Source organism: Pelophylax lessonae (genome assembly GCF_965119305.1).
Source record: "Pelophylax lessonae genome assembly, chromosome: 6".
Classification (NCBI taxonomy): domain Eukaryota; kingdom Metazoa; phylum Chordata; class Amphibia; order Anura; family Ranidae; genus Pelophylax; species Pelophylax lessonae.
In genome coordinates, this window is record NC_138773.1 from 175,152,552 (window position 1) to 175,179,355 (window position 26,804).

Genomic DNA, 26,804 nt, shown 5'->3' on the forward strand with positions numbered 1-26,804 from the left:
AATTCTAGCCAATGAAATAAACGTTCAAAGACTGCTAAACTCTGCTAAACTGGTTTGGAAAAACGCAGCTTAGGTGAGTTTTTAACACTGATTTTCTTCTGTCAGGAGAAACAGCGTTTACAATAAAACCAGTGTGCATGAGGCCTAAGTTGGCATATATTAGCTTTTTTCAACCACTTGCAGGACTCCAGTTGCCATTTAGCTATTGGCTAATAGGATTTTAATGTACAATAATAGAAAAAAAAAAAAAAACCCTTTACTAGTCAGAGGACATGAAACACCCTAGTAAGTAATTATTTAATCTTACCTTTTTTATATCCATTTATGATATTGTATTATACAAGAGCTTATCTCTATGATCCTACTACTAAATGCTCCAAAATGTATGTAATAAAAAAATAAATAAAAAAAACATTTTGCAACCCTGTGCTTACAGAAGAAAATGATATGCTATAAAAGTACACACTAATCCACCTTCAAATGGGACCAAAATAATAAAATAAAACAAAGTGTTCAAATAAGAGAGTTGCTATGCACCACATTCGATAAACCCTTTTATAGGGGTAACCAGTTACTTTAAACACAAACCAACAAGGCAGTGCTATGTTCAAAGAATATTATAGTATATAGATGTATGAACCAAAAAATATGCTATCCCAAAATATAGTACACGTTATAAACAGTAAAACAATATTTTGCTCAAATAACACCCAAATTGCATAACAAAGCCCTTAATATTGCATTATATCCCAAACAATACACACCTTGTGACAGTGCCAGGACAAGGTCATCCAGCACCAGGGCAAGGATGCCAAACTGCGCCCCCCCCTTCCCTTAGGGTTAGGGTCAAGGCGCCCTCCCATCCCTGCAATAAACCATTGCACCCAGGGCAACCTTCCCTCCTGCCCACCCCTTGTCCTTGCACTGCCTTGTGATGATATTGTGTCTCCTTGTTACTGCTTTCACTGTGATTATTTGTTCACATTCAAATAGACTATAATACACCTCTAAACTTTCCACCAGTGATCGCACCCCAAAATGCACTCACCAGATGTGCTGACCCCTTAAATTAATAAATGGGTCCGCATTAGATTTATATAGTATTCCACTCCTCAGCACTGTTTCCAGAATGATATTTAATATTAAAGCTGCAGCAAACTTATAAACCAGAGAATGTAAAGTCTTTCCAGTGCCACAACCCATATACAGGTCATAAAAGCCAAAAAACAAAAGCTCTATAGTGTAGTATATTTTATTGCTTTTATTACATTTGTTTTATTGGCTAATAAAATATACTGCACTATAAAGCATTTGCTTTTTGGCTTTTATGACCAGTCTATGCATTGTGGCACTGAAAAGACTTAATATTAAAGCTGCAGCAAACTTATGAACCAAATAATATAAACTATCCTTCTGGAAGCGGTGCAGAGGAGTGGAATACTGTATAAAGCTCATGCGGACCCACTTATTAAAGGCATGAAGGAGGAAAGGTTTGGGACTTTGAGTGAGGTGGAGACCAGAACGCTGGGAGACATGGGTAATAAAAACATTTTATTACTGTAGATCAATAGACAAAGTACAACATGTAAAATAGCAATTCATGTATAAACAGCATATGACAAACATATTGATCAGTCTGATGCATTTGCAGGTACACAAAATATGCATAAAGAGTATAAGGACTATGGCACTTCGTATTGGCCACACAGTCCAAAGTTGCTACATTATTGCCATACTATAGGCGGTCTGCAGGGTGCACCATGGTAATGAATGTTGAATCAAAAACTTGCTGCAGCAGTCATGGACCTAATATATATCATGTGTTGAATCACACAGAATTGCAATAAACGTTCAATAGGTAAGTAACTGTATAAATTGATTGAGTAGCGATTAATTTCTCTATAGTAGGAAAATTGATGACATCCTTGTAGCTCTACGCGTTTCATGGCTAAATACCACTCTTCAGGAGCGGATGCCAAAAACTCTGTAAAAAAGTATAAATGTAAAAAATATAAATGTAACTATCCTCCCTCCTCATTTTTATATATGCGATTTTAGTCGATCAACAGATAGTTACATTTATATTTTTCACATTTATACTTTTTTACATGTCGTCAATTTTTCTACTATACAGAAATTAATCGCTACTCAATCAATTTATACAGTTACTTACCTATTGAACGTTTATTGCAATTCTGTGTGATTCAACACATGATATATATTAGGTCCATGACTGCTGCAGCAAGTTTTTGATTCAACATTCATTACCATGGAGCACCCTGCAGACCGCCTATAGTATGGCAATAATGTAGCAACTTTGGACTGTGTGGCCAATACGAAGTGCCATAGTCCTTATACTCTTTATGCATATTTTTATGCATGCCCTCTAGTTCCTCCTGTTTTGAACTGTATTGTAACTGTATTGTCTTCCTTCACATTGTAAAGCGCTGCGCAAACTGTTGGCGCAATATAAATCCTGTATAATAATAATAATATTTTGTGTACCTGCAAATGCATCAGACTGATTAATATGTTTGTAATATGCTGTTTATACATGAATTGCTATTTTACATGTTGTAATTTGTCTATTGATGTTGTACAGTAATAAAATGTTTTTATTACCCATGTCTCCCAGTGTTCTGGTCTCCACCTCACTCAAAGTCCCAAACCTTTCCTCCTTCATTCATGTAACCAGGGATGGGGGCGCTATATTCGGTGCTCCATTTAAAGTCCCAACTTCTGCCTTTTTCTAGTTTCACTTATTAAAGGTGTCACAACATCTGGGGAGTGCATTTTGGGATGCGATCAATGGTGGAAAGTTTGGAGGTGTATTATAGTACATTTTCATGTGAACAAAATATCACTGCAAAGGCACTAAGGAGACACAACATTATCACAAGCTGTGTATTGTCCAGGATCTAAAGAAATATTAAGGACTTTGTTATGCAATTTGGGTGTTATTCGAGCAAATTATTGTTTTAATGAGGTGTACTATATTTTGGAATAGTATATTATTTGGTTCACGTGGTTACATACAGCTATACAATATGATATTCTATGAGCATGGCACTGACTTTGACTTGTTGGTTTGTGTCTAAAATTTATGTAAAAAAAGTTACTAAAACATGTCAATTCTTAGTGTAGGACAGCCCAATTTAAAATCAATTGCATATCCATTAAAAAGTGCTAAAAGTATATTTAAATAGTAGCACTATCTGGGCGCATCTGCATCCAGACTGTACAAGGAATGGGCAGAACTGTTAGCCAACCAGGCTTTACTGCATTGCTGAGTCTTGGGAAACCAACAATTAGATTTTGCTTACTTCACAAAAGAGCACAGTAAGCTGTAAAGCTCGGTACACGCTGACATGTTTTTCTCTGTTCAACCAGCGTGTTAAACGGAAAAAAAACTGACAGATTGTTGGTGCGGCCATCTCCCCTGCTGTTCTATTGGATTGTGACAGTGGGGAGGCTCTTCCCACCCCCCACCACCCCCTTCACTTCCAGGATTCACAGATCAGCACTCACAGCCATTGGCTGCAAGCCCTGACGGATGCTGGTTTTCCAGTATGTCCCTTCCACAAAAGCTGGTGGTAAGGCTGGCTTCCGTTGGACAGACAGCTGTACACATTGATCGAAAGAAGACTGATTCCTGGTCAACGAGCCAGTTTTTGGCCATTGTGTCCCCAACTTTATCCCTTTATTAGCCAATCAAAACCTTGATCAAGAAGTACTGTTTGACTGCAGTCGAAAAAGGTAAATGGTTAGAACTTTGTCATTTGCCAATGTCTGGCGGGGCTATCCGAATTAGAAAACTGGGTGAACAATGTAACTTTTTGAACAGGTAAAATAGTTAAAGCTGAACTCTGGGTGCAAAAAGATTCCTTTAAAGTGATATTAAAGTCTTGTTTTTTTAAAAAATAACAACCTGTATACTTACCTGCTCTGCGCAATAGTTTTGCACAGAGCAGCCTGGATCCTACTCTTCTCGGGTCCCCGCCAGGGCTCCTAGCCCTTCCCTCTTGCCAAGGGACTCCAGAGCAAGCTGCACCCAAGCAGGCTAGCTTCCAAGCCATAGCTCTGTGTGTCCATTCACACACACAAAGTCGTGGCTCAGCCCCTCCCCCTCTAGCTCCTGATTGGCTCACTGTTTGTGATTGGCCAATGAGGAGTGAAATTCCCTGGAGAGCTGAGGCTCTCCTACACATCGCTAGATCGAGATGGAGCTCATATAAGTGTTAGGGGGGCTTGTGCACACAGGTTTTTTAATGCCTTTAGGACCGCTTAAAATAATAAATTCCTCAAAAGCCAATAAGGATATAAATTGTTGGTCTGAAATGAACTCCTTTATATCTTCTGTACTGAGCTTCCATAATCGAATGCATTGCATCCTAAGAACTGTTTTAGTGGGATTGTTTGGTGACCTTTCTTTTATCGAAGTATGCTAAGCGTCTGTTCCGTATACTGTGCTTTTATGTGACAAAATAAATTCTACTTTCCTATAAAGGAACATCCACCCCCACATTGAATTTTTGGCTGGAGTTAATTAATAAAATATGATCCTTATATAAACCAACTATTAAACTCAGGAAACCGAAGCTCTTTAAAAAAGCTGTGGGGTACTTGGATTGACAATCTTTGACCTCTCTAGATCCAGGATACTGGGACATGTCTACATTGCTGTTTATGAGTAGTTTGCTTCCTTTCCTTTACTTGGTGACACCCATTTCTGGTTGATGTGCATTGTTCAGACATAAGACATTTTATGTTTTGATAGTTCTCTATGTGTTTTTTTTTTTTTTTTCAACCTTTATACGAAACTCAATAAAACATCTTTAAAATAAAATATATAAATTGTCTTGCGTACAATCAATGCCATTGCAAAACCAATTTTTAGCATATAAAAATAAAAGTGAGATACTCACTGTGCTGTCTATACTCTATGCAGAGAGCAGAGTTGTGGTAGGGACCCAAAAGGCCCACCCTTTACAGACTACCTGCAAAAAACTAAAGGAGGCAGATACAACACCTGTCATCCTGCACAAGGAGAGAGGGCAGCAGTACCTGGTCTTTCTTACAGGATGTTTCTGCACAGAGGAAAAGCTTCCTGATGGTTACAGCACAGATCTGGATGAAATGTACAAGGCACCCCAATATTTGGGGAAGAATACTCATGCCTCTTGTATTTATGACAATAATTGCTTATCCCAGAGCTTAGCTTTAACATGTTGTAGTTGGCTGTTTGCCCATGTTTTAGAAAAGTTTGTTTTGGTGATTGTTTTGTCTTTTTCAACTTTCCTTGAAAAATCAAGACTGTACATTTACCCTGGATACGTCTTTGGATAATCTGAGCTTGTACAACTCAACAATAGGTGTAATATCATAGACTTCACATCCTCAATTAAATAAACTAAATGAATAATCACAGAGACATATTTAACGCTGATCTCCAGGAATTATTTGTATTACATACTTACATTGGTCCTGCTTGGCACCATGGAGCATGCATTTCTCATGCCTGATGGACCACTGGGAAAGATGAAAATCACTGTAGTAGCCACGGCTACTACAGTGATAGCTGAAATTTTCCTGCTCAGATTCTATGCACTGGGGTTCGCTCACTCGACACCGCCACTATTCATAGGACGCCTTGTATTTCATTCAATGAATACAAGGTGGTCTGTATTCGCTGAACAAAAACCCACAAGGTATTCTATGAGTAGCAGTGATACTAAAGAAGCAACCACTATGGTCAGTGTGCAGTGGGGCAACCTATTCCATAGAACCTGAGCAGGGCCTGGGAGATTGCCACTATCACTGTAGTAACACTGACTACTAGCATGATTTCCACTTTTCCCAGCCATTTATCAGGTATGAGCAATGCAGTTTTTCACTGTGCCAAGCTAGACCAATGTAAGTATGCAATATAAATAATTCCTGGCATTCAGCTTTACCGCATATTGTACACTCTATATGCCATATATTATAATAAAAGTGATTGTAAAGGTATTTTTTTTTTTCAAATAACAAACATGTCTATACTCACCTACTCTTTTCAGGTCCCCTGCCTGCGCTCTGGGCCCTACCCTCTCTCCAGTGCCCCATGGGAAGACACTTCCCATGGAGGCACTCGTGCGTGCTCGCACCCAAACCCTGCTGCTGCTGCTGCTTCCATTGACACAGACAGTAGGTCTCAGTCCTGCTGCCCACTCCCTTGTCACTGGCTTTGATTGACAGCACTGGGAGCCGATGGCTCCCGGGACCCCAGCAAAGCCAGCGAGACCCGGAAGTGAGGGGAAAAAAGAGCTTCAGACGTGCATGGTGCTGGATCAAATGAGGGCTCAGGTAAGTAAAAGGGGGGTGAGGGGGGATGCGGACTCCCAAACATTTTTCCTCCTATTGCAAGGACTGCATTAGGGTAAAAATTGTTTAGGCTTTACAACCATGGTCGTTGAATGGTATGTTGTTTACCGGGCCCTCAGATTCGGCACACGCGGATCCGATGGACAGATTACTGGGTGGGGCTGGGGAGGACCCAGCTGTCATGGTACACATTGGTACCAACAATAAAGTAAGAGGAAGGTGGAAAAGTGATTTCAGGGACATAGGGAGTAGATTGAAGAGAAGGACCTTCAAGGTGGTATTATCAGAGATACTACCTGTGCCTCGAGCCATACAAGAAAGGCAGCAGGAGCTTACGGAACTGAACAATTGGCTATGAAACTGGTGCAGGAAGGAGGGTTTCAGGTTCCTGGGTTTGTTACCAGCTCTCTAGTAGAGACAGGCTGCACCTAATGTGGGGAGGAGGGGGGTGCAGCTCTGTTGGGAAAGAATATGGCCGAGAAGTTGGCAGGGCTTTTAAACTAGGTGTTGGGGGGGGGGTTCAGAGGAAGAGATAGCTGGCAGTGAGCAAAAGACAGAGGGTATTAGTGGAGGCACTAGTAATAATATATCCATAACATATAATGTTGGGATGAATGAGCTGACAAATGAAAAACAAAGCCTGAGAAAACCTAAGGAGAAAATAATATGCACCGATACAAAACTCAGGGGCATGTTCACAAATGCCAGAGGCCTAGCTAACAACATAGAGGAACTGGAGCTGCTATTACATGAGGAGGATTTAGACTTTGTGGGAATAACAGTAAGTTGGTTTAACAGCTCACACAACTGGCTGGCAAAAATCCAGGGGTATTCCCTGTATCGTAAAGACAGGGAGGGTAGAAGAGGGGGAGGGGTGTGTCTATATATCAAGAAATATTTAGGGGGGAAGAGAGCAATGACATTGTAAACAGGGCAATGTGTGTGTGGAATTTCATAGGGAAGAAGCAATTGGGAAAATAATAGTGGGGGTATGTTACAGGCCCCCCAACCTGAAAGTCGGAGAAGACAGAAACCACTACTCCAGGTGATTCTCATAGGCTGAAATGAACACAATCCTGCTGGGGTGCACACCCTGCCACTGCTGCAGATTCCAATTGTAAGAAGAGTAGAGGAATGGTCGCACTTCACATAGGATGCAATCATAATTTATTAATAAAGTAAAAAAAGGCACAGGATGTAACAGGCATCATGCAGGGGACAAAAGGATGACGCGTTTCGCACAACTAAGCATCAGGAGGAGGAGGAGCTGGATCTCCTATCACAATTAGAAATGGCAGCAAGGCAGGGAGATGTCATCATAATGGGGGACTTCAACTATCCCGATATTGACTGGGCAGAGGGGACAGCTCATTAAAGGCCCATCATTTCTTAAATGTCTTACAGGACAATTTCATGTCCCAATTGGTGGATTCCCTGACTAGAAAGAATGCACTACTAGATCTATTAATTACAAACGACTCAGATCTGATCAATATACGGGACAACTTGGGATCTAGCGATCACATTTAGCGCAAATCATAGGAAAAGGAGGCACAAGGGTAGTACAAAAACACTAAATTTCAAACGAATACAATTTTCTGAACTGTGTTCAATTCTACAAGACCTTTTTGGGACCAAATCCTGGAAACATTGAGTACAAAGTAAAAATGAGAATGCTTTAGGAAAATATAAAACAAAGATTTCAGACAGTGCTTTCCATTGCGCAAATAAATATAGAAGTGCGAAGGTTATAATCACTTAAGCCCCGGAAGATTTTACCCCCTTCCTGACCAGGCCCTATTTTGTGATTCGGCACTGCGTGAATTTAACGGACAATTGCGGGGTCGTGCGACGCTGTACCCAAATGACGTCCTTTTTTCTCCCACAAACAGAGCTTTCTTTGGTGGTATTTGATCACCTGTGTGATTTTTACTTTTTGCGCTATAAACAAAAAAAGAGCGACAATTTTGAAAAAATAACAATAATTTTCACATTTTTTTATATGAAATTCCCCCAAAAAAATGTAAAAATCTAAATTTTTTTAACATTTTAGGCCAATTTGTTTTCTGCTACATATGTTTGGTAAAAAAAATTGCAATAAGCGTATTTTGATTGGTTTGCGCAAAAGTTATTGCGTTTACAAACTAAGGGAAAGATTTCTGTAATTTTTGGTGGGTTTTTTTTAACGAGTAATGGCGGCGATCTGCGATTTTTTTTGCGGGACTGCGACATTGCGGCGGACAGATCGGACCCTTGACTGACATTTTTGACACTTTTGGGGGTACCAGTGACATTACTATAGTAATCAGTGCTATACATATGCACGGTTACTGTAAAAATGACACTGGCAGGGAAGGGGTTAACTTTATTGGTGGTGCAGGGGTTAAGTGTGTCCCTAGGGGCGTGCTTCTTACTGTAAAGGGGTGTGGCTAGTGATGTAACCACAGAGACATACGATCCTACATAGCAGGATCGTATGATCTCTGCAGTTAGATCAGGGAGAATGACAGGCGGCTTTGTTTACATCAGCCGCCTGCCTTTCTCCCTCTGCACTGGGAGATCGCGAGTGACCGGCGGACATCGGGTTTTAGGGAACGAGCGGGGGCGGGAGCGCGCCCCGGCGGCACGCGCCTGCCCCCTAGAGGCTCTCAGGCGAGCGACATAGTACTACGTCACTTTGCCTTTACGGGGCTGACCGCCGCAGTAAATAGTGGTGCGGCGGTCGGCTAGTGGTTAAACCTGGGTGGCTAAACCATACGTAAAAAGTCTTATTAACAGAAAAAAATGAAAAGACTAGAAAAGCTTAACACAAATAAATCACCGGGACTGGATGGCTTACAACCGAGAGTCCTCAAAGAGCTCAGTCAAGTTATAGCCAGACCATTATTCCTAATCTTTATGGACAGCATATTGACAAGAATGGTACCAGCTGATTGGAGAAAAGCCCTTGTGGTACCAATATTCAAAAAAAGGGCAGAGACATATACCTGGAAACTATAGGCCAGTCAGCCTAAAATCAATAGTATGTAAACTTTGGAGGGGATGATAAGGGACTATATCCAATAATTTACTGATGAAAACAGTATCATTAGTAGTAATCAGCATGGGTTTATGAAGGTTCGTTCCTGCCAGACCAATCTGTTAACATTCTGCGAGGAAGTGAGCTGCCATCTTGATGAGTGAAGGCCTGTGGAGAATCTGAATTTTTCAAAAGCATTCGATATAGTTCCCCATAAATGCTTAATCTACAAACTAAGGTCTGTAGGCATGGATCATAGAGTTTTTTCATGGAGAGAAAACAGGTTACAGGGGCGTTTCCAAAGGTTGTTGATAAATAACGTGTACTCAGACTGGTCTGAAGTGGTAAGTGGGGTACCCCAAGATCTTGGGACCAACTTTATTGAATTTATTCATAAATGATATAGAGGTCGGTGTAAATAGCTCATAACTTCACATAAGGATATACAAATTTTACAAAAAGACCTGAATAAAATAATGGAGTGGGCAACTATATGGTAGATGAGGTTTAATATTGAAAAACGTAGAGTGATGCACTTGGGGGCTAAAAATAAAAACGCAAACTACTCACTAGGGGGAGAACCTCTAGGGGAATCAAAGATGGAGAAAAATCTGGGGGTCCTGGTAGAAGACAGACTGAGCAATAGCAGGCAATGTTAAGCTGCAGCAAGCAAAGTCATCAGACTATTAGCCTGCAGGAAAAGGGTAATTTACTCCAGAAATAAAATAATAATCCTACCACTTTATAAAATTCTGGTTCAGCCACATCTAGATTATTCCATTCAGTTTTGGTTACCAGTTCTCAGGAAGGATGTGCTGGAGCTGAAGAGAGTCCAGAGAAGGGCAACTAAATTAATAAGCGGACTGGAGGACCGCAACTACGAGGAATGACTACAAGTGATAGATTTATTCTCCCTGGAGAAGAGACACTTGAGAGGAGATATGATAGCGGTATACAAGTATCCTAATGGTGACCCCAGCGTAGGAAGGAAACATTTCAATCTCAGGGAGTGTAAGAGGACACAGGGCCCCACAATGAGATTGGAGGAGAAGTGATTTAGCCTTAGCCTGCGTAGGGATTCACTGTCACGGCGATAACAATGTGGAAGTTTCTTACACACTCTGTTGTGTCAGAGGGAAATATTAGGAGTTTTAAAAGACTATTTGACGTGCATCTTAGTGAACACAACATACAGGGATATGGGAAATTATTACTGACACTGACACACCTAACCTACAATGAAACTATGAAACCACTTTTGATGTAAAAAAATCAGAGATAAATGGTGTACAGTAATCTATAGCAACAGCTCAGATATGCACCCAGTAAAATTGCAACTACTGGTTGCATTCAGTTACTGAATCTAATAAAGGCATTGTCCCAAGAGGAGTTTAAACTGTATATATAGCCCTTTTTTTTTTTTTTGGCATAGAGCGAGGAAGGGTTAAAATTTCTATCAGGTTTTATTATTTTTTATTTTATTTTTTTTTATCTGTGTCCCACTAAGAAGATATCTATTGTATTTTTTCCTGGAGACATAACAGGAAATTAAAGAAACTCTCCCCCGAGTGAGGGTTACTGTCATTTTATAGAGTTATCACTGGAACATTTGTCCCCACTGAATGATTAACGCTCATCTTTTGTTCTGGTAACAACTCTAATATTCTAATATTTTAGATTTAACATTACTTTTTTTCTTAATGACAAGCGTCACCAGGAAAAATAAAGGGTCTGCCCAAAATACAAAACACACAGAGGATCTAATCCTGCACTTATCTATCCAAAACTGAAAACAAAGGTTTGACTTTAAATTAAATTTCATGTTGGCTACACACAAAGGTAAACGTAAAGCAGTGATAAACCTAAAAACATAAATGTAATATATTGCAGCTTACCAGTCCCTGCATAGTGGCTGCATTAGTTTTCTTTTTTACCTTTTTTTTATTTTTCATTAATTTGACCAAGTGAAGCAGCCAGTAACACACTTCCTGTCCTGGAGTGGCTCCACTCTATGGAACATTGTCAACCCGTGGGGACAGTAGTAGTAGATTTTTTGGCAGTTACAGTTTTTTCCTTTTGGGATGTTGAACATAAAAATAATAAAAGCAGACCATTCTAAGCACCCTTGCCAGTGTTAAATAGTACCTTAACCCTCTAACTGCAACTTTTGCTGGACAGTTTGGTATGTTAAAGGAATTTGAAAAATAACAGACCAACTGGCCAGATTAAGAGGTGAAAAAGGAAAGAAAAATAATGCAGCCACCACATCTAAGAACTGATAAGCAGCAAAATATACAATTTTGCTTTTGGCTTTAGTAGCACTTCAAGATCTAGATTTTTTTTTATGTATTTACTAAAGCAGTATAAACAGTAATTGTCATCTGGAAAGAACAATAGCCCTTAATAAAAAATCATTTGGCAAAAGCTATGTGGGTACCCCTCCAAAATATTGAGTTTAAGTGTTTCCATCGAAGAATACTGTTAATGCTACAACATAGGAAGATACTTTAGACAACTGCGTGCTGTGTTTCCTTAAGGTAACAGTTTGGGTAAGGCCCTTGATTAAGCATGACTATGGTCCTGCTGGCAAAGCCAGGAACGCAAAAACATGGTTTAGGGCATTTAATGTAGAAGAACTCAAGTAGCCTACATACAGCCTTGACCTCAACTCTAGTAAACCTTATTGTGATGAATTGGAACACTCGTTGCAAGCCAGCTCTTCTTGTCTGGCATCAGTACCTGAACTCACAAATGCTCTTATTGGTTAAATGGGCACATATTCCCACAGACACACCTCAAACCCTTTGTAAAGCCTTCGCAGAAGAGTGGAGGCTGTTATAGCCACAAAAGACGGCCAACTCCATGGTAAAGGCTATCGTTTTGAGAAAGAATGAGAAAAACTTATGTAATGGTCAGATGTGCACAAAACTTTGACTATGTAGTATTTAAGCTGCCCATACACATCAGAGGACTTTCAAACGTGTTGGCACCATCCACCCATGCTTACTCACAAGAAATTTTTAGAATGCTGGTCAAGGCTTAAAAGCGGTCAGTTGGCCAGCTCAGTGGACCCCTACAGACATAAGACTGGCTAAATAATCCCATGGCTATGGGTTCACTAAGCCTTTGTAACTCAAGTACAGAAATGTGATTGCTGCTGTGGGTCACTAAACTTTGCACACTATTATTATTATTTACACTGCTTTATTAAAATAAGTGTATAAATTTGTGTCAACTACATTTGGCTTACATGTAAAGCTATATAGAAAAACATTTGTTAAAACTAAGTACCTGATGAGGCACCTTCACTTTGTACACTTGACTGTATCATACTTCTGCATGCTGCCTGCATGCTACCAGTATCTTCATCCTGAGTCGACTGACCACTGATTGAAACTGTTTGCATGTTCCTTCTCTGCCAAATTTCCTCTGTCCCTTCAACTTCATTCTGTAATTCTGTTCCACCTTGATCTCCATCTTTATTTCGAGTGATGTTTACAATTGGAAGAGAACAAGGATTGCATAGAGAAGCCTGTACTTCTAAACCACCAGAACTCTCAGATTCAAATTCACAGGCCCCACATCCTCGGTTATTGAGGGAAAACTCAGCGATTTCTGTACTTTCTAAAGATGAAGAACAGGCATTGTGTGTAAAACTGCTAGAAGTAGCATTACAATTAAAAAATGTACCATTATTATTTTGACTTGCCCCTTCCTCTGCAATTCTACTGCTTTCACAAGAAGTCTGTGTATGTAATGAGCTGCTTGCACCCATTACAGACAATACCTGAGAAGATGTACCCATCATTGAATCAGTAGAATTTGTATCCACATTACTTTCTCTGTTTGGGATCCCCTCCTGTCTCTCAGAGGTTACAGCTGAGGATGCTTGTGTTTCAATGGCAATACATAATGCAGCATCACCCTCCACATCAACATTAACCGCCACAGTAATTTCATCCTCCTGATCAGCTGTTCCTCCAGCTGGCAGGTCTAAACAAATGGCCTGCGTGTTACTTCTACTGATATCAGAAGTTTGTGAATTCAGTTGTGCATGATCACAGTTGCCACTTTCCACTTGATTTGCTGCTGAACCCAAACAGTTATCTTTTTTTTTATTAGTACCACAATGTAAAACAAGGCCACCTTCATCCAGTAGAGGGGAATTACATAGCAATTCCTGCCGAAATTCATGATCTTCTTCATCTGAATCAATGTGAAGCATGGCATTAAGTCTTGTGTCAGTGGGAAAACTACTTCTTAACTTTGGTGATGCGCCTAATGATCGATCGCAGGGAATAGATGTAGCAGCACCGCTTTTGGCACTGTTGCTTTGTTCAAGGGAATCAAGGTAGTCATTGAGTGAATCCTGGCGACTACGAATGGGTAAAATCCTTGAAGTAGCACTAGCTGCCTCTTCACAGTCTGTCTCGGCAGAAGTGCCGCATCTTAATCCATCTAAGAAGGATTCTGCAAGAACTGGGCCATTAGAACACATATCTTGACCAGCAGGCATCTCTTCATCATCAGAAGGTGTACCAAGGTCTCCATTTAAGTTACTTGCTGCAAGCATTGTGCCCACTGCCTCTGGAGAAGCATCTGTAAATGAATAAGGATATCTTTTATACGTAATAATAAAAACAGTATAGAAATTATGGTTAAATATATCTTTCTATAAAAAAAAATGACACCAATATGTGCAGGAAAACACCAGCATTTTTTAGTTTTCACTTGTGATTAAATGCCAAGAGTAGCAATTGATCAACAGACTATGGTGTGAGCTAAGCAAGTACCATGCATTAAAGTGGTTGTAAAATTCAGACATTAAATATAAACAAAGCATATCCCTCTACAGTTTGTACTTGTCTCAGTTAAGAGAACTAAGTACCAGTTCTGTCTGCTACCTCATTCTGTTGCTATCAGCATGAATCTCTTCTGAAAAAATGTCCTGACAAGAGAAAAAAAAACAGGGGAGGAACCTCCAGTTGACTGACTGTCTCAGCTCTGTTCCTTTGTGCCTGTGTGAGCTCTGCAGAGTAGAACTTTAGTTTCCCCCATTTTTCTAAACTTTCAGACAAGCCTAAAATTCAGCACTTTAAACGAATGTAGAGAAGAGTGGGCTGCAGATAGACAAGTACAACTTATGTAGGAGGATTTGTTTCATCTCATTTCATCTTCACTGGGTATAGGGTTTACAACCACTTTAATGATTAATCACACATGATGGCACAATACTCAAAATGTGAGTAATTCATTGTTATAGTACTGTTGTAGCTCAAACCACAGAGGGCCATTTGTTTAATCTGTTTAACAGTCACATGTCACACTTAGATTAACGTAACCCTGTCACTAAGAAATCCATCCCAAAAAAAGCAGAACCTTGCAAAAAAAGAATATTCATCCTCACACTTACCGTGGAGGGGCAACTCACTTCACACTCGTCCACAGCTACAGCTGCCAATGCTATTCAGAAATTCCAGGTGTGTAGGATAGCACATCCTCTGCTGTACACTTTGGTTCCTCCTGGGACAAAGCAGTGACACAGCATTTGATGGGAGGAACCACAATGCATAGAGGGGGATCAGGCATCCAACAATCCAGGAAGTGTCAAGTTCCAGCGGCAACCATAGCAGTCAAGAAAGTGAAGAAATCGATGCTGGTTGGAAAAGTAAGCATGAGTATACATTTGCGGTTCGTTTCCTTCCAAATCATAATTTGGACAAAATTTCTGTTTTTCGGATGTATCCGAATTCCGGAATTCCAATAGTAAAAAATTTAAACTAATCAAAAATAATTAAATTAAATTTTGTCCAAAAGTCTAATCTAATTTGAAAATGAAATTCAATTTGATAACAAATTTGAAATATAAACATATTGCTGACTATTGCTGATTTCCTTCAAAGGCTATGTGTATTAGTGTTATATAGAATATAACCGTTTTCCAAAATGTAAACTTCAAAAAGAATAGAATAGAATAGAATAAAACAGAAAAGAATATATAATAGAATAGAAAATTAAAGAATTGAATAGAATAGAAAATAAAGGAAAATATAAAAACAAAACATACGGATTACAATAAAAAAGAATAGAATAGAAAAAAAGGATTGAATAAAAAAATAGTAGAATAGAAAAAAAAAAAAAGAATAAAATAGAAAATAAAGGAATTGAATTGAAAAGAATAGAATAGAACAGAAAATAAAAGAATAGAATAAAAAATAAAAGAATAGAATAGAATAAAAAGAACTTAATAGAAAAAGAAATAGAATAGATTAGAATAGAAGAAAATAGAAAGAATATAATAGTCTTCCAAAATTCGAGTTTTACATTTTGAATATAACAGAACCAGCTATTATTCACAATGAATTGGGATAGATTTGATACTTTCAATTCAAATTCAATTTGAATTTGATTCAAATCCTTCTAATCCATTGGAAAAATTAGAATCAAGTCGAAAATGAATAAACTAAACAAAAACAAAAAATTTGTAGCTTAACAAGTCGATACTTTTATAAGGTGCTTTCAGTTTGAGTTTTCTAGTGACAGGGTTACTTTAATCACTAGCAATATTTGTAGCCTGAGCTACTAAAATGTGCCCATGTTTTCTTGTCCTAAAAGTGTAAATTCACTAAGCGATGTGCGTAATTTTAACTATGTTCATTGTATTATTTAACAAAATTCTCATCAAAACTTTATATTGACGTTCCCAAATATTGCACAATGATCAATCATGCTATTATTATTTTATTACTTAGGTGTTTAATTTACAGAAATCAACATTCTCAAGAAAAGTGATTCTTTCTTTTTAATAGCAAACACTAAATGGTTTTTTTTCCCCAGGGAAAGGTGGACTTTTCTTCAACTGTCTTTTATAAAACACATAAAACAAAAATCAGTAATATAGAAAAATTTGCATGTTAAATCAACTTGTACATGAAAAGCTCAAATTTGAAATAAATGTGTTAAATACCATGTGCTGGTGAATGTAACACTTTCATGTGAGCCTATATTATTTTAGGCTAACGCCTTCTGTACATTAAATCTGAAGTTGCAATTGTCTTTTGGTCACCTTATGTTTTCTTACCATCATGAATTGATGACATAATTTCAACTTTGAACTGTAAATATCCGCTGACATGATCGGTTGGGAGTCTTCTACCAAGATTATAGCTGAGTATTTGATCACTGAAAACAGACTGAATGTTAGAATTGCATAGAGACCCTACTAGGTTTTAAAAAAAATAAATAAAATGTAGTTGATTGTGTATTTTAAAGCTGAACTTCAGGCAAACCACTAAATACACCGATGAAACACATATGTGCAATGATTTAACTGGCTGATTTGTATTTCTGTCTATCCAGTTCAAAGATTTAGACAGCTCTGCCGTTCTACATAGCCCTGTCTGGCAAGAGAGAAGGCCTATTTTTGTCTGCTGCAGTTCAATCTCAGACCCAATGTGACTGGACAGGAAAAGAGAAGCAGCACACTGATAAACTCATCTCTCTGTCAGTCTGTTCTCTCCTAGCAGCAAAACCCCTTGCACTGCAGCACAACTTTTTGGCCCTTTGTGCTGCTTCTCTTTCTCATGTTTGAGCTCGGATGTACAGGGGCTGTAGGATGCATATACCAGATCCCATTCAGGTACTTACATTGCTTGCGATTAAAAAATACATGCATTAATACATTAGAGAGCAGCATTCATTTGTGTATTTTATAGCTGCCGAAAGATCAGCTTTAAGTCAACAAAAAACATTTTCTGAAAAGTTACACTGACATTTTTTTTTAAATGTGCAAACATAGGAAAGCGCTCAATCTCAACACCCTAATCACTTCAGGTGTGAAACACCAATGCAGGAAGAAAGCTTTTGTCAGCTTGACTCCAACACAGTATAGCAAAAGATGTCCACATCACGGTGAGGTTACAAAAGAAAAGAAAATTTTATTAGATAACTAAGACCACTTTGGCTGAAACACATTAACTTATCTGCAGGACTATTTCCGCCTGATGTAACAAATAATATTTTCTTTACATTTGAACCTTGTCGTGATACGGACATCTTTTGCTATACGGTAATTTTTAACAGCTTGCCGACCAGCTGCAGGTTGGCTCGTACAGGCAAAATCACATAACTGTACATCATGGCTTTCTTCCAAGTCCGCTCGCACATGCACGCACTGACCTGGATGACTGTGCTGTCACTCGCTGCAGCACAAGCCAGTCAGCGGATCCCAGCCAATGATTTATGGCTAGCATCCATTGATCGGCTGAGCGAATGACAGAAGAGAGCCCTGTGTTTGTAAATAACACAGGGCTCTCTATAGACAGCAGCATCGTACCACTATATTTCCCCCTGCAAAGCAGGGAGTAAAAACTGGCACATTGCTTAGTAAAAGCAGCACACAGTACACACACTAAACCTTGTTAGGCACACATTTAACCCCTTGATTCCCCCGAGATAATAACCTCTTTCCAGCCAGTGTCATTCGTATAGTGACAGTGTATATTTTTAGCAGTGACCATTGTATTAGTGTCACTGGTGATGTCAATGGCAGTTAGTCAGTTACCCCACATCGTCAGTTAGTGTCAGATTTCCCGCTGCACTGTCCCAGTCCCACTATAAGTTGCTGATCACCACCATTACTAGTATAAAAAATAAAAAAAATTAAAATTCCAGTATCTTTAAAACTTTAAGTTTATAGATGCAATAACTTTCACGCCAACCAATCAATATACACTTTTTCTGATTTTTTTTATACCCAAGACGTGTACCAGAATACATTTTGGCCAAAATTTATGAAGTAGACTTTTTGAAATGTTTTTATTGGATTTTGTTTTTGTTTTTTTTTATATTGTATTCATAGCAGAAAGTGGAAAATATTGTTTTTTCAAAATTTTGGTTATTATTTCTTTTATATCACAAAAAATAAAAAACCCAGTGGTGATCAAATACCACCAAAAGAAAGCTCTATTTGGGTGAAAAAAAATATATAAATTTTGTTTGGGTACAGCATTGCATGACAACGCAACAGTAAAAGTAGGCCTGGTCACCAAGAGGGTAAAATCTTAAGGAGCTCAAGTGGTTAATGTGACTAACATTTCTAAATGATTGCAACTCCTTATTTCCACAATTATTTTTATAACTGTATTTTATATGCTGGCCTTATACCTTATATTTTAGAGGGTATGGTCAGTACTTCTGCTCAACAAAAATTGAATAGGGAAAATCAGATATACAGTAGTATATAACAATTACTGTATAGCCCTACTAAACAGGCATATAAATATATCATAAGTGATATGCCCATGTAGCTTCCTTAGTATCAAATAAAACTACAATCTACAGCACTCTCAAAACCAGTTGCCAATGCATTAAAAGTGTGCTTTAAGAAACATTTCTTGTTGCCTTCAACAATTAGTCGATTCTTGCTTAATTTAAATCATGGACTCCAGAAATGACATCTGGAAGTTGAATAGTTCTTGTGGCAAAAAAGGTATTTTTCCTACATCAAACACTATCTGTTAGTTTTCTAAATATGATCATCGCAATAAGGAAAGCCTATTATATATATATATATATATATATATATATATATATATATATATATATATATATATATATATATATATATATATATATATATATGTATATATATATATATATATATATATATATATATATATTCATTTTTTTTTTTTTATACATACATACTGTAAGATCCAAAAATACAAATTCATATAGAACTATATAATTAAAAAAAAAAAAATGACAGCAATCAACAAGACATTATATAATTTTATTAAAAACGTATTAAAAATACCTCAGAAGAAATATTGACTGGATTCTGCACATACCTTCTCCATTTTTTCAAACCCACAGGACATGTTTTATGCCTAGCATTGCTGGCATATTTTAGGCATTGCTGGGTGTTAGACTAATGATGGCAAGTTTCTATGTATACAATGCACATAAGGCTACCCTTAGGCATGAAAATGAGCCTTCGGAAAAATATATCCATAGGGTAGAAAAATAAAGCAATGTGCATTGATGATATTACATTTCCAATCTGCTGGGATCACAAACTCGCAAACTGAACAAAGGGGGAAAAAAATAATTATAATCATCCGGCATACTGACTGTTGACTGAAATGAACTGCTGGTTCTCACTTAAGCCTACTACGAAAGCTACGTTTTTTTTTTCGTCCAGCCCAGCATACTAGCTATGCAGTGTTAGTGCAGCGATGTCCCCCCGCTGTGCTATTGTGTTCTGATAGGAGGAACTGCCCCCCTGCCAGAACACACTGATCAGTGTTCACAGTCATTGGCTGCCAGTGCTGATTGGCTGCTGGTCAGATGTTGGTTTTCCAGCATATCCTTCAGACAGAAGTCGGTTGTGAGTCGGACAGGCAGCTGTAGACACTGTTTGAATGTCAGTGAGTTCCTGTGGAACCAGCCAATATTTGAATCATGTGTACAAAGTATTAAAGTAGAACTGTAGTTTTTTTTTTTTTCACCATCTGTGTCCCATTGCTGGGATTTCCCTTCACTTCCTGCTCCATAGCCAAACAAGAAGTGAGAGGAAATCCCTGCAAATTAGAGGAATTCCTTGGGGACCCCCAGCTCACCAGAACTAGTGTCCCCATAGGAAGATTTCCCCTCGATTACTTTTCTGGGGACAACCCAATATTTAGGATTTTCTTTCACTTTCAATGATAATGGTAAACAGGACAAATAGAGAGGATGAATCTCCCTAACGGGGTACAGACAGCAATAGAAACATGACAGAGGTTCTAACCCCTCTTCACTCTTTCCAAAATTAAAAAAAAAATGTTGCCTTTAGTTGTACTTGCCCTGCTCTCTGTGAAGGGATTCATTTACATATGAAGAAAACCCCTTCATAATAACAATTTTTTGCAGGGATTTTCTCTCACTTTCTGTTTTGGCTATGCGACAGTAGGTGAAGTTTAATGTTCCCAATGGGACAAAGATGGCAAAAAAAAAAAATAAATAAAAAGGACAGGGTTTCACCCCTCCCTTACTCTATACAAATTGCAAAAAAAAAAAAAAAAAGTTTTGCCTACAGTATTACTTTAAGGACTCTCCCCTTGCTTCTTTGATGATAAAAAGCATGCCGTTTACAGTATTCAATAGCTGAAACTATGCATTCAAGTGGAGTCATCACAGTATTAACTTCTCCCTAATCCAGTAGCTCTGTCTGAGATTTTAATCAACAACAATGAAATGTGAATACTGTGTTATAAATGAACAGCACATTGAAATAAAGTCCAAAAAAGTGCTAAGGAGAAAACAATTTATATATATATATATATATATATATATATATATATATATATATATATATACACACAAGTCCAATCTTGAATGAAATCAACAATAAAAAAACAATATAGTGGAAAAATTGGATTTTTGACCGTAAAATCTTTTTTTTCTGATGTTCATTGTCGGACACAGCTCCTGATTCTTCTTAACCATTGGGTTATACTGCTCACTACAGGAGTAGGACACTAGGCAGGAAAAAGCTTGACTATGCCTATAGGCAATCCCAGGGGGTATACACCCACACTCAGGTAAAGGGCACTTGTTTTGTTACAAGCAGTGTCAGAAGAAAGCCAACTCCGCAGAGGGGTGGTTGCTGTGTCCGTCAAAGAACATCAGAGAAATTAATTTTACAGAAAGTCAAATATCTAATTTTCTTTTTCGTTCATTGACGGACACAGCTCAAGATTCTTCTTAACCATTGGGACGTGCCAAAGCAGTGTTTAACATGAGGGGTAAGAAAACAGCAGAAAAAAAATTCTGAAAGTTAACCATAGCCAACCAGGTAACATGGAGCTCAACCAAAACAACTGGAGCCCACCTGAAAAAAACAATACACCCTCAAAGAGGATCAGGTCCTCTAAACAGCAGCCAGCAAAACCCTGCGGCCAAAAAAACCCAGATGCCATCACATACACTTTATAGAACTTTGTGAAAGTGTGCACCCAGGACCAGGTGGCTGCCTAGCAAACCTGCATCACTGATCAAAAAAGCAAGGAGATTTCCAGTCAGTACTTACCAACCAGCCAGCGACCAACCAAATTAACCTGTCTAACAGTATGCGACTAACAGTATAAGACCAGTTATAGGTGGAGGAGGTGACCACCGTCTGCTTTTGGTGGACAGGATCAGATGGCGGCAGATTACTGCTCCATAGAGGAGAATCAAGGGTCCGATCAGGTCTGCCTGAAAAACTGACAGGCGGACCTGATCAGACAGCCCGTGTGAAAGGGGCCTTCGGCTGTGGCATGGCGATGAGGAAAAAAAAAAAGGATATATATATATATATATATATATATATATATATATAGATATATATTTATATCTATATATTTTTTTTTTTAATAATTGGAAAAAAAATAATTTTTTACTAACTAACTAACTGGACAGGGAGATGGTAATGAATTGAGAACAAAAAGGCAGTGGAAACAGTCATTACAACAGTCATTACTCCCGGCCTCCACAAGAGGGCGCCAGTCCCCCATTGGAAGCCTGTCATCTCAAGTAGGCCGAAAAGCCGGGGCCTCAATTTTCGGACGGCCCGGAAGTCCGTGCACTCCGTGCGCGGAAGTCCGGGCAAAAATGACAGGACACCTTCTGCAGGGCACCCCCAGGCGCCAGGTCGCTAATTCTAGTCGCAAATGCGACCTGGCGCCCGGGGATTGTCGAGCCCTGTATATGTATACATACATATATATATATATATATATTATATATAATAAATGTATACAGTTGGTTTGGACTGCTCATTCACAAGAATTACATGCAAAATAATGGTACCGCTTTCAGCACCTAAAATCCAAAAGAATCATACCGCCAGGGAGGTTAAAGGTAGAGTTAGGGACTGCAGATATCATGGTGCCTTGCTGTGGCCTGCAGCTTACGCATGTATTTGCAAATGTGTGCAACTAAACCCCTGCTTTTAACCCATACTGTTGGACAGGTTAATTCGGTTGGTCACTGGCTGGTTGGTAAGTAGTGACTGGAAATCTCCTTGCTTTTTTGATCTGCGTTTGCCCTTCCAGTGCTTCTTACTGTTAAGACCAGTTATAGGTGGAGGAGGTGACCACTCTTTGCAACTGCATCACTGATGCCTGATGACGGAAGGCCCAGGAGGCACTGAGCGCCCGAGTAGAGTGCGCCTTGACATGGAAAGGAGGAACCCGGCCCCTGATGGGATAAGCCTGAATAACTGTCTGTCTGATCCATCTAGAAATGGTCACAGAGGAAGCGGAGAAGTCTTTCTGAGGCCCATCTGTAAGCACAAATAGTGAGTCTGACTTCCTAAAAGCCTTCTTAGCTGCCAGGTACATCCTAATTGCCCGTACCACATCCAAGGCATGCAAAGCAATTTCTTTAGGATGTTTTAGTCTAGGACATAGGGAAGGCAACACAATGTCTTCATGTAAATGGAAATCAGAGACAACCTTTGGGAGGAATGACGGACAGGGGTGAAGAACCACCTTATCTCTGTGAATCACCAAGTAAGATGAACGACAGGATAACGCCGTCAGTTCCAACACAATGCCGTAGAGGTGATAGCCACCAAAAAAGCCACCTTCTGAGACAGCGTAAGCAATGGAATCTCCTGAAGATTCTCAAAGGGAGGCTTCTGAAGGACCGTGTAACGGATCTTTGTACCCCAGCTGGGCACATCCGCCGAATCTGTGTCTCCTGTCCTCCAAACGCACCCACAGCCTGCGGAGAAGTCATATCCAGCCCTTAACCCCTCAATCACGAGACAATCCACACAGGTGTTGAGGGTTAAACATGCAGAGCTTAAACTGTTTATTACATTCCAAGACAACAGTTTTACATACAGTTAGGGAAACTCCCCTTAGCCTTTCCACAGAAGGGGGGGAAGGGAACCAACCAATGAGAACTGAACATTTGTACATTTGAAACATGCAGTCTTAATACACACCCCCTGCGGAGAGATGTCTCCAACTCAGACCATTGTCTGCCATGAATCCACACACTTAGACACAGAAACAGGAGGGGGGGGGGGGGATGGGTTGTAACATTACATTACATTAACTCAATGCCATGAGTCAGTTGTTCAGAGGATGAATAAAGGGAAAATAAAATGCAATGTCCCAAACTCATAAGAAAATGACACAAAGGGGTTTACAATCCAGGGACAGGGTGATCCGTCACCCATAGTGACGGCTAGTACCGTCACATCTCTTCCCCCCCAAAGGTAGACTAATCCAGGTACTAGACCTCCAACTGGTCTGTGCCTGAATTAGTCGGGTAACAAATCCCAAAAAGAGTCAATGTCTGTTTGCCTGGATAATTCGTCGGCATTGCTTCCCAGGGCAGTAGTGGATGGTAAAGTCAAGAGGCTGCAGCGCCAAACTCCAGTAGCTTCTGGCCCATAGTCTGTCGGTAGGAGGCTTGCGCACAGTCCCCTCCAAAACACACAGTGACAGTGGGTTCTGTCAAAGACCGAAAGCACCAAATTGAGGTCCCAAGGCGGCAACGGAGACCGCACTGGTGGAACGAAATGTCGAACACCCTGAAGAAAGGTACGCACCAGGGAGTGTGTGGCCAAGGGTCCTTGGAACAAGACCGCCAAAGCTGACACCTGATGGTGATGGTACTCTAAGCCAATTTCTGTTCAACCCCCCCATTGAAGGAAGGTCAATATCTGAGCCACCGAGAATAAAGCGAGGATGAACCCCAAGAGACTCATACCAGGCGATGTACGTCTTCCACGTACAATGGTAGATGTTCCTAGAAGTAAATATCCTAGCTTTTACCGGTGTTGAAATCACAGATTCAGACAAACCCCTATCCTTCAGCATCTGGCTTTCAACAGCCAAGCTGTCAAAGCCAGCGACTGTAAAGCAGTCCCTTGGGAAAGCAGATTCTCCCTGAGAGGAAGCTTCCAAGGAACGTTGACGACCAGCGACACCAGATCGGCGTACCAAGACCAGCGAGGCCAGTCTGGAGCCACTAGAAGGACTGGAATCCCTTGCTGCCTCCATCCTGCATAGGAGTCTTGGCAGAAGTTTCAGAGGGGAAAAGGCACAAATCAGAGGATACTGATGCCAAGGAGCCATTAATACGTCTGCGGCGTTGGCCAGAGGATCCCGAGACCATGCCACAAACCTTTGTACCCTCCATGGAATGTGTACAGCAGAGAGGGCTGGAACAATTGTTCTGCCCACCTTAGAATGCAGGCTACTGCCCGATCCCCCAGGACACTTCTTGTGCCCCCATGGTGATTGACAATAGGCAATGCCATGGCATTGTCCTATTGAATTCGTACCGGACACCCCTGAGGACGAATTGTCCGTAATCCAGACAAAGTCTGATCACTCAGAGTTCCAGTACATTGAGTCCAGAACCCATGAGCACAAGCCGTGCTGAGGACGCCTCCCCACTCAGACAGACTGGCATCTGTGGTGACAACCACCAAGTACAGGGGGAGAAGGATTTTCCTGTCAAAGTGCCAGAGAACGAACCCACCTCTAGAGACTGCGGATTCTTGTCCCATTTCACCAGAATCTTTTTTTGCACAGATCTTGTGTGGAACTGTGGAACTGGATCCACCTCAAAGGTAGACACCATCAGGCCCAGCACCCGCATGCAAGCCCAGAGGGATGACTGTCTGTTGGAGAACAAAAGCTGAACTGCCTCCTGCAATTTCTGGAATATTTCCAGAGGAAGCAACACTCTGGCTGAGGCAGAATCCACCCAGATAATCCAGTTTTGTGGATGGAATCAGAGCAGACTTCTGAAGGTTCAGAATCCAACCAAACTCCCTCAGAGATCACAGAGTAATCTCCAAGGTGTCCACAAGAGCAGTCGGAGACTCTGCTCGCAGAAGAAGATCGTCCATGTACCCCAGTACTGCAATCCCCTGCTGATGCAACAATGCTAGCACCAGGCCCAAAACATTGTGAAGACCCAAGGAGCGTAGGCCACAAATTGATAATTTAAATATATATATCAGCGCTGCTCAATCAATAATTGTGCAAAGTGTTCTCTATATATAAAAAAAAAATATGTATATCACTATAAGTGGTGAATTACAGTGCACCTAAATGAATACCTAATATTTATAAACCATAAATATTGCAAACATATATAAATATATTGCGACTTACGGGTGTTCATACTCTGTTGTTCCGGAGAGTAAGGGACCAAGAGTGGAGCACGCAGTAAAAGCACCTGGCACTGAGCAATATCGTTGTGTGCACAAAAGACTGTGTGGGACTCTTGATAGTACAGATTGCACCATTCCTTATAATAGTGGAACACTCAGCACTGAGCACTTTGTATATTGCACAAGAATTTAGTGATATTGTTGTTAGCACTAGCACTTATTGTCATTATTATACTGACTGATTATAAGTATATTATCACTTGGCACTTTATATTGTATACACTTATGACCTTTCATTGGCTTTAGCATATGGCACTTTATACAGAGAGATTTTTTTGCACAGTTATTGCACTTTATATATTTATATATGTTTGCAATATTTATGGTTTATAAATATTAGGTATTCATTTAGGTGCACGGTAATTCACCACTTATATTGGTATACATATATTTTTTTATATATAGAGAACACTTTGCACAATTATTGATTGAGCAGCGCAGATTAATATAAATTTAAATTACTCCAGAAAGGATTTTCCTTTTTCTCAGCAGCAGCTTGTTTTTATACAGCGATAATTGTACATACAATTGTATTGTGCAGCACACATTCCTGAGCGCAGGTACTCACACACACTATACACAAACTGATAATGCTCTTCGCCCATGGAAAAGCAGAGGAAGCGCTGGTGACCGGCACATATTGGAATGTGAAGGTAGGCATCTTTGAATTTGATAGAAGCGAGAAAATCCCCCATATGTAGGGACGCCACTACTGTGTGAACGGACTCCATTCGGAACTTCTGTACCCACACAAAGCAGTTTAGCGCCTCGAGGTCCAGAATTGGAGGTACCTTGCCTTCGTTCCAGGGAACTGTAAACAGGTTTATTTAGAAACCCCATGAAGTAACAAGTCTTGCGCTGCCCCAAAGTTACCCCATAAGCGATCTGGGGACAAGTGAAGGTTGGAAGGGAAGACCAAAACTCGATCTTGTAGCCGGACCAAATGACTTTATGAACCCACTTGACCTGAGAGGTCCACAGATCTGGAAATAAGCAAAGATGTCCCCCCACCCCAGATACGGGCGAGGGCGCCCCTTCATGCAGAGTAAGCCTTGTCCGCAGGTCTGGAAGAGCCCCTCGTGGCTAGCCAGACCAGCTCCTCTTGGAACCTCTGGGGGAGACCCTGAAGGACTTTTATCCCTTGAGGGACGAAAAAGGCCTCTTATGAGCCGTGAAGAATGGCACACGTTTACG

General features: G+C 39.9%; 1 protein-coding gene across 5 annotated transcripts in view; it reads right to left on the reverse strand.

The window, feature by feature from the left end:
- HECW2 (HECT, C2 and WW domain containing E3 ubiquitin protein ligase 2) overlaps nt 1–26,804 on the reverse strand; it is a 421,352-nt gene that overhangs the window by 98,447 nt on the left and 296,101 nt on the right. For all 5 annotated transcript variants that reach the window (XM_082262150.1, XM_082262151.1, XM_082262148.1 and 2 more), the window contains 2 exons: nt 16,464–16,564; nt 12,674–13,981 (listed from right to left, as the gene is read on the reverse strand). In XM_082262150.1, the coding sequence (XP_082118276.1) occupies nt 12,674–13,981; nt 16,464–16,564 (1,409 nt within the window). The remainder of the gene's footprint in view (nt 1–12,673; nt 13,982–16,463; nt 16,565–26,804) is intronic.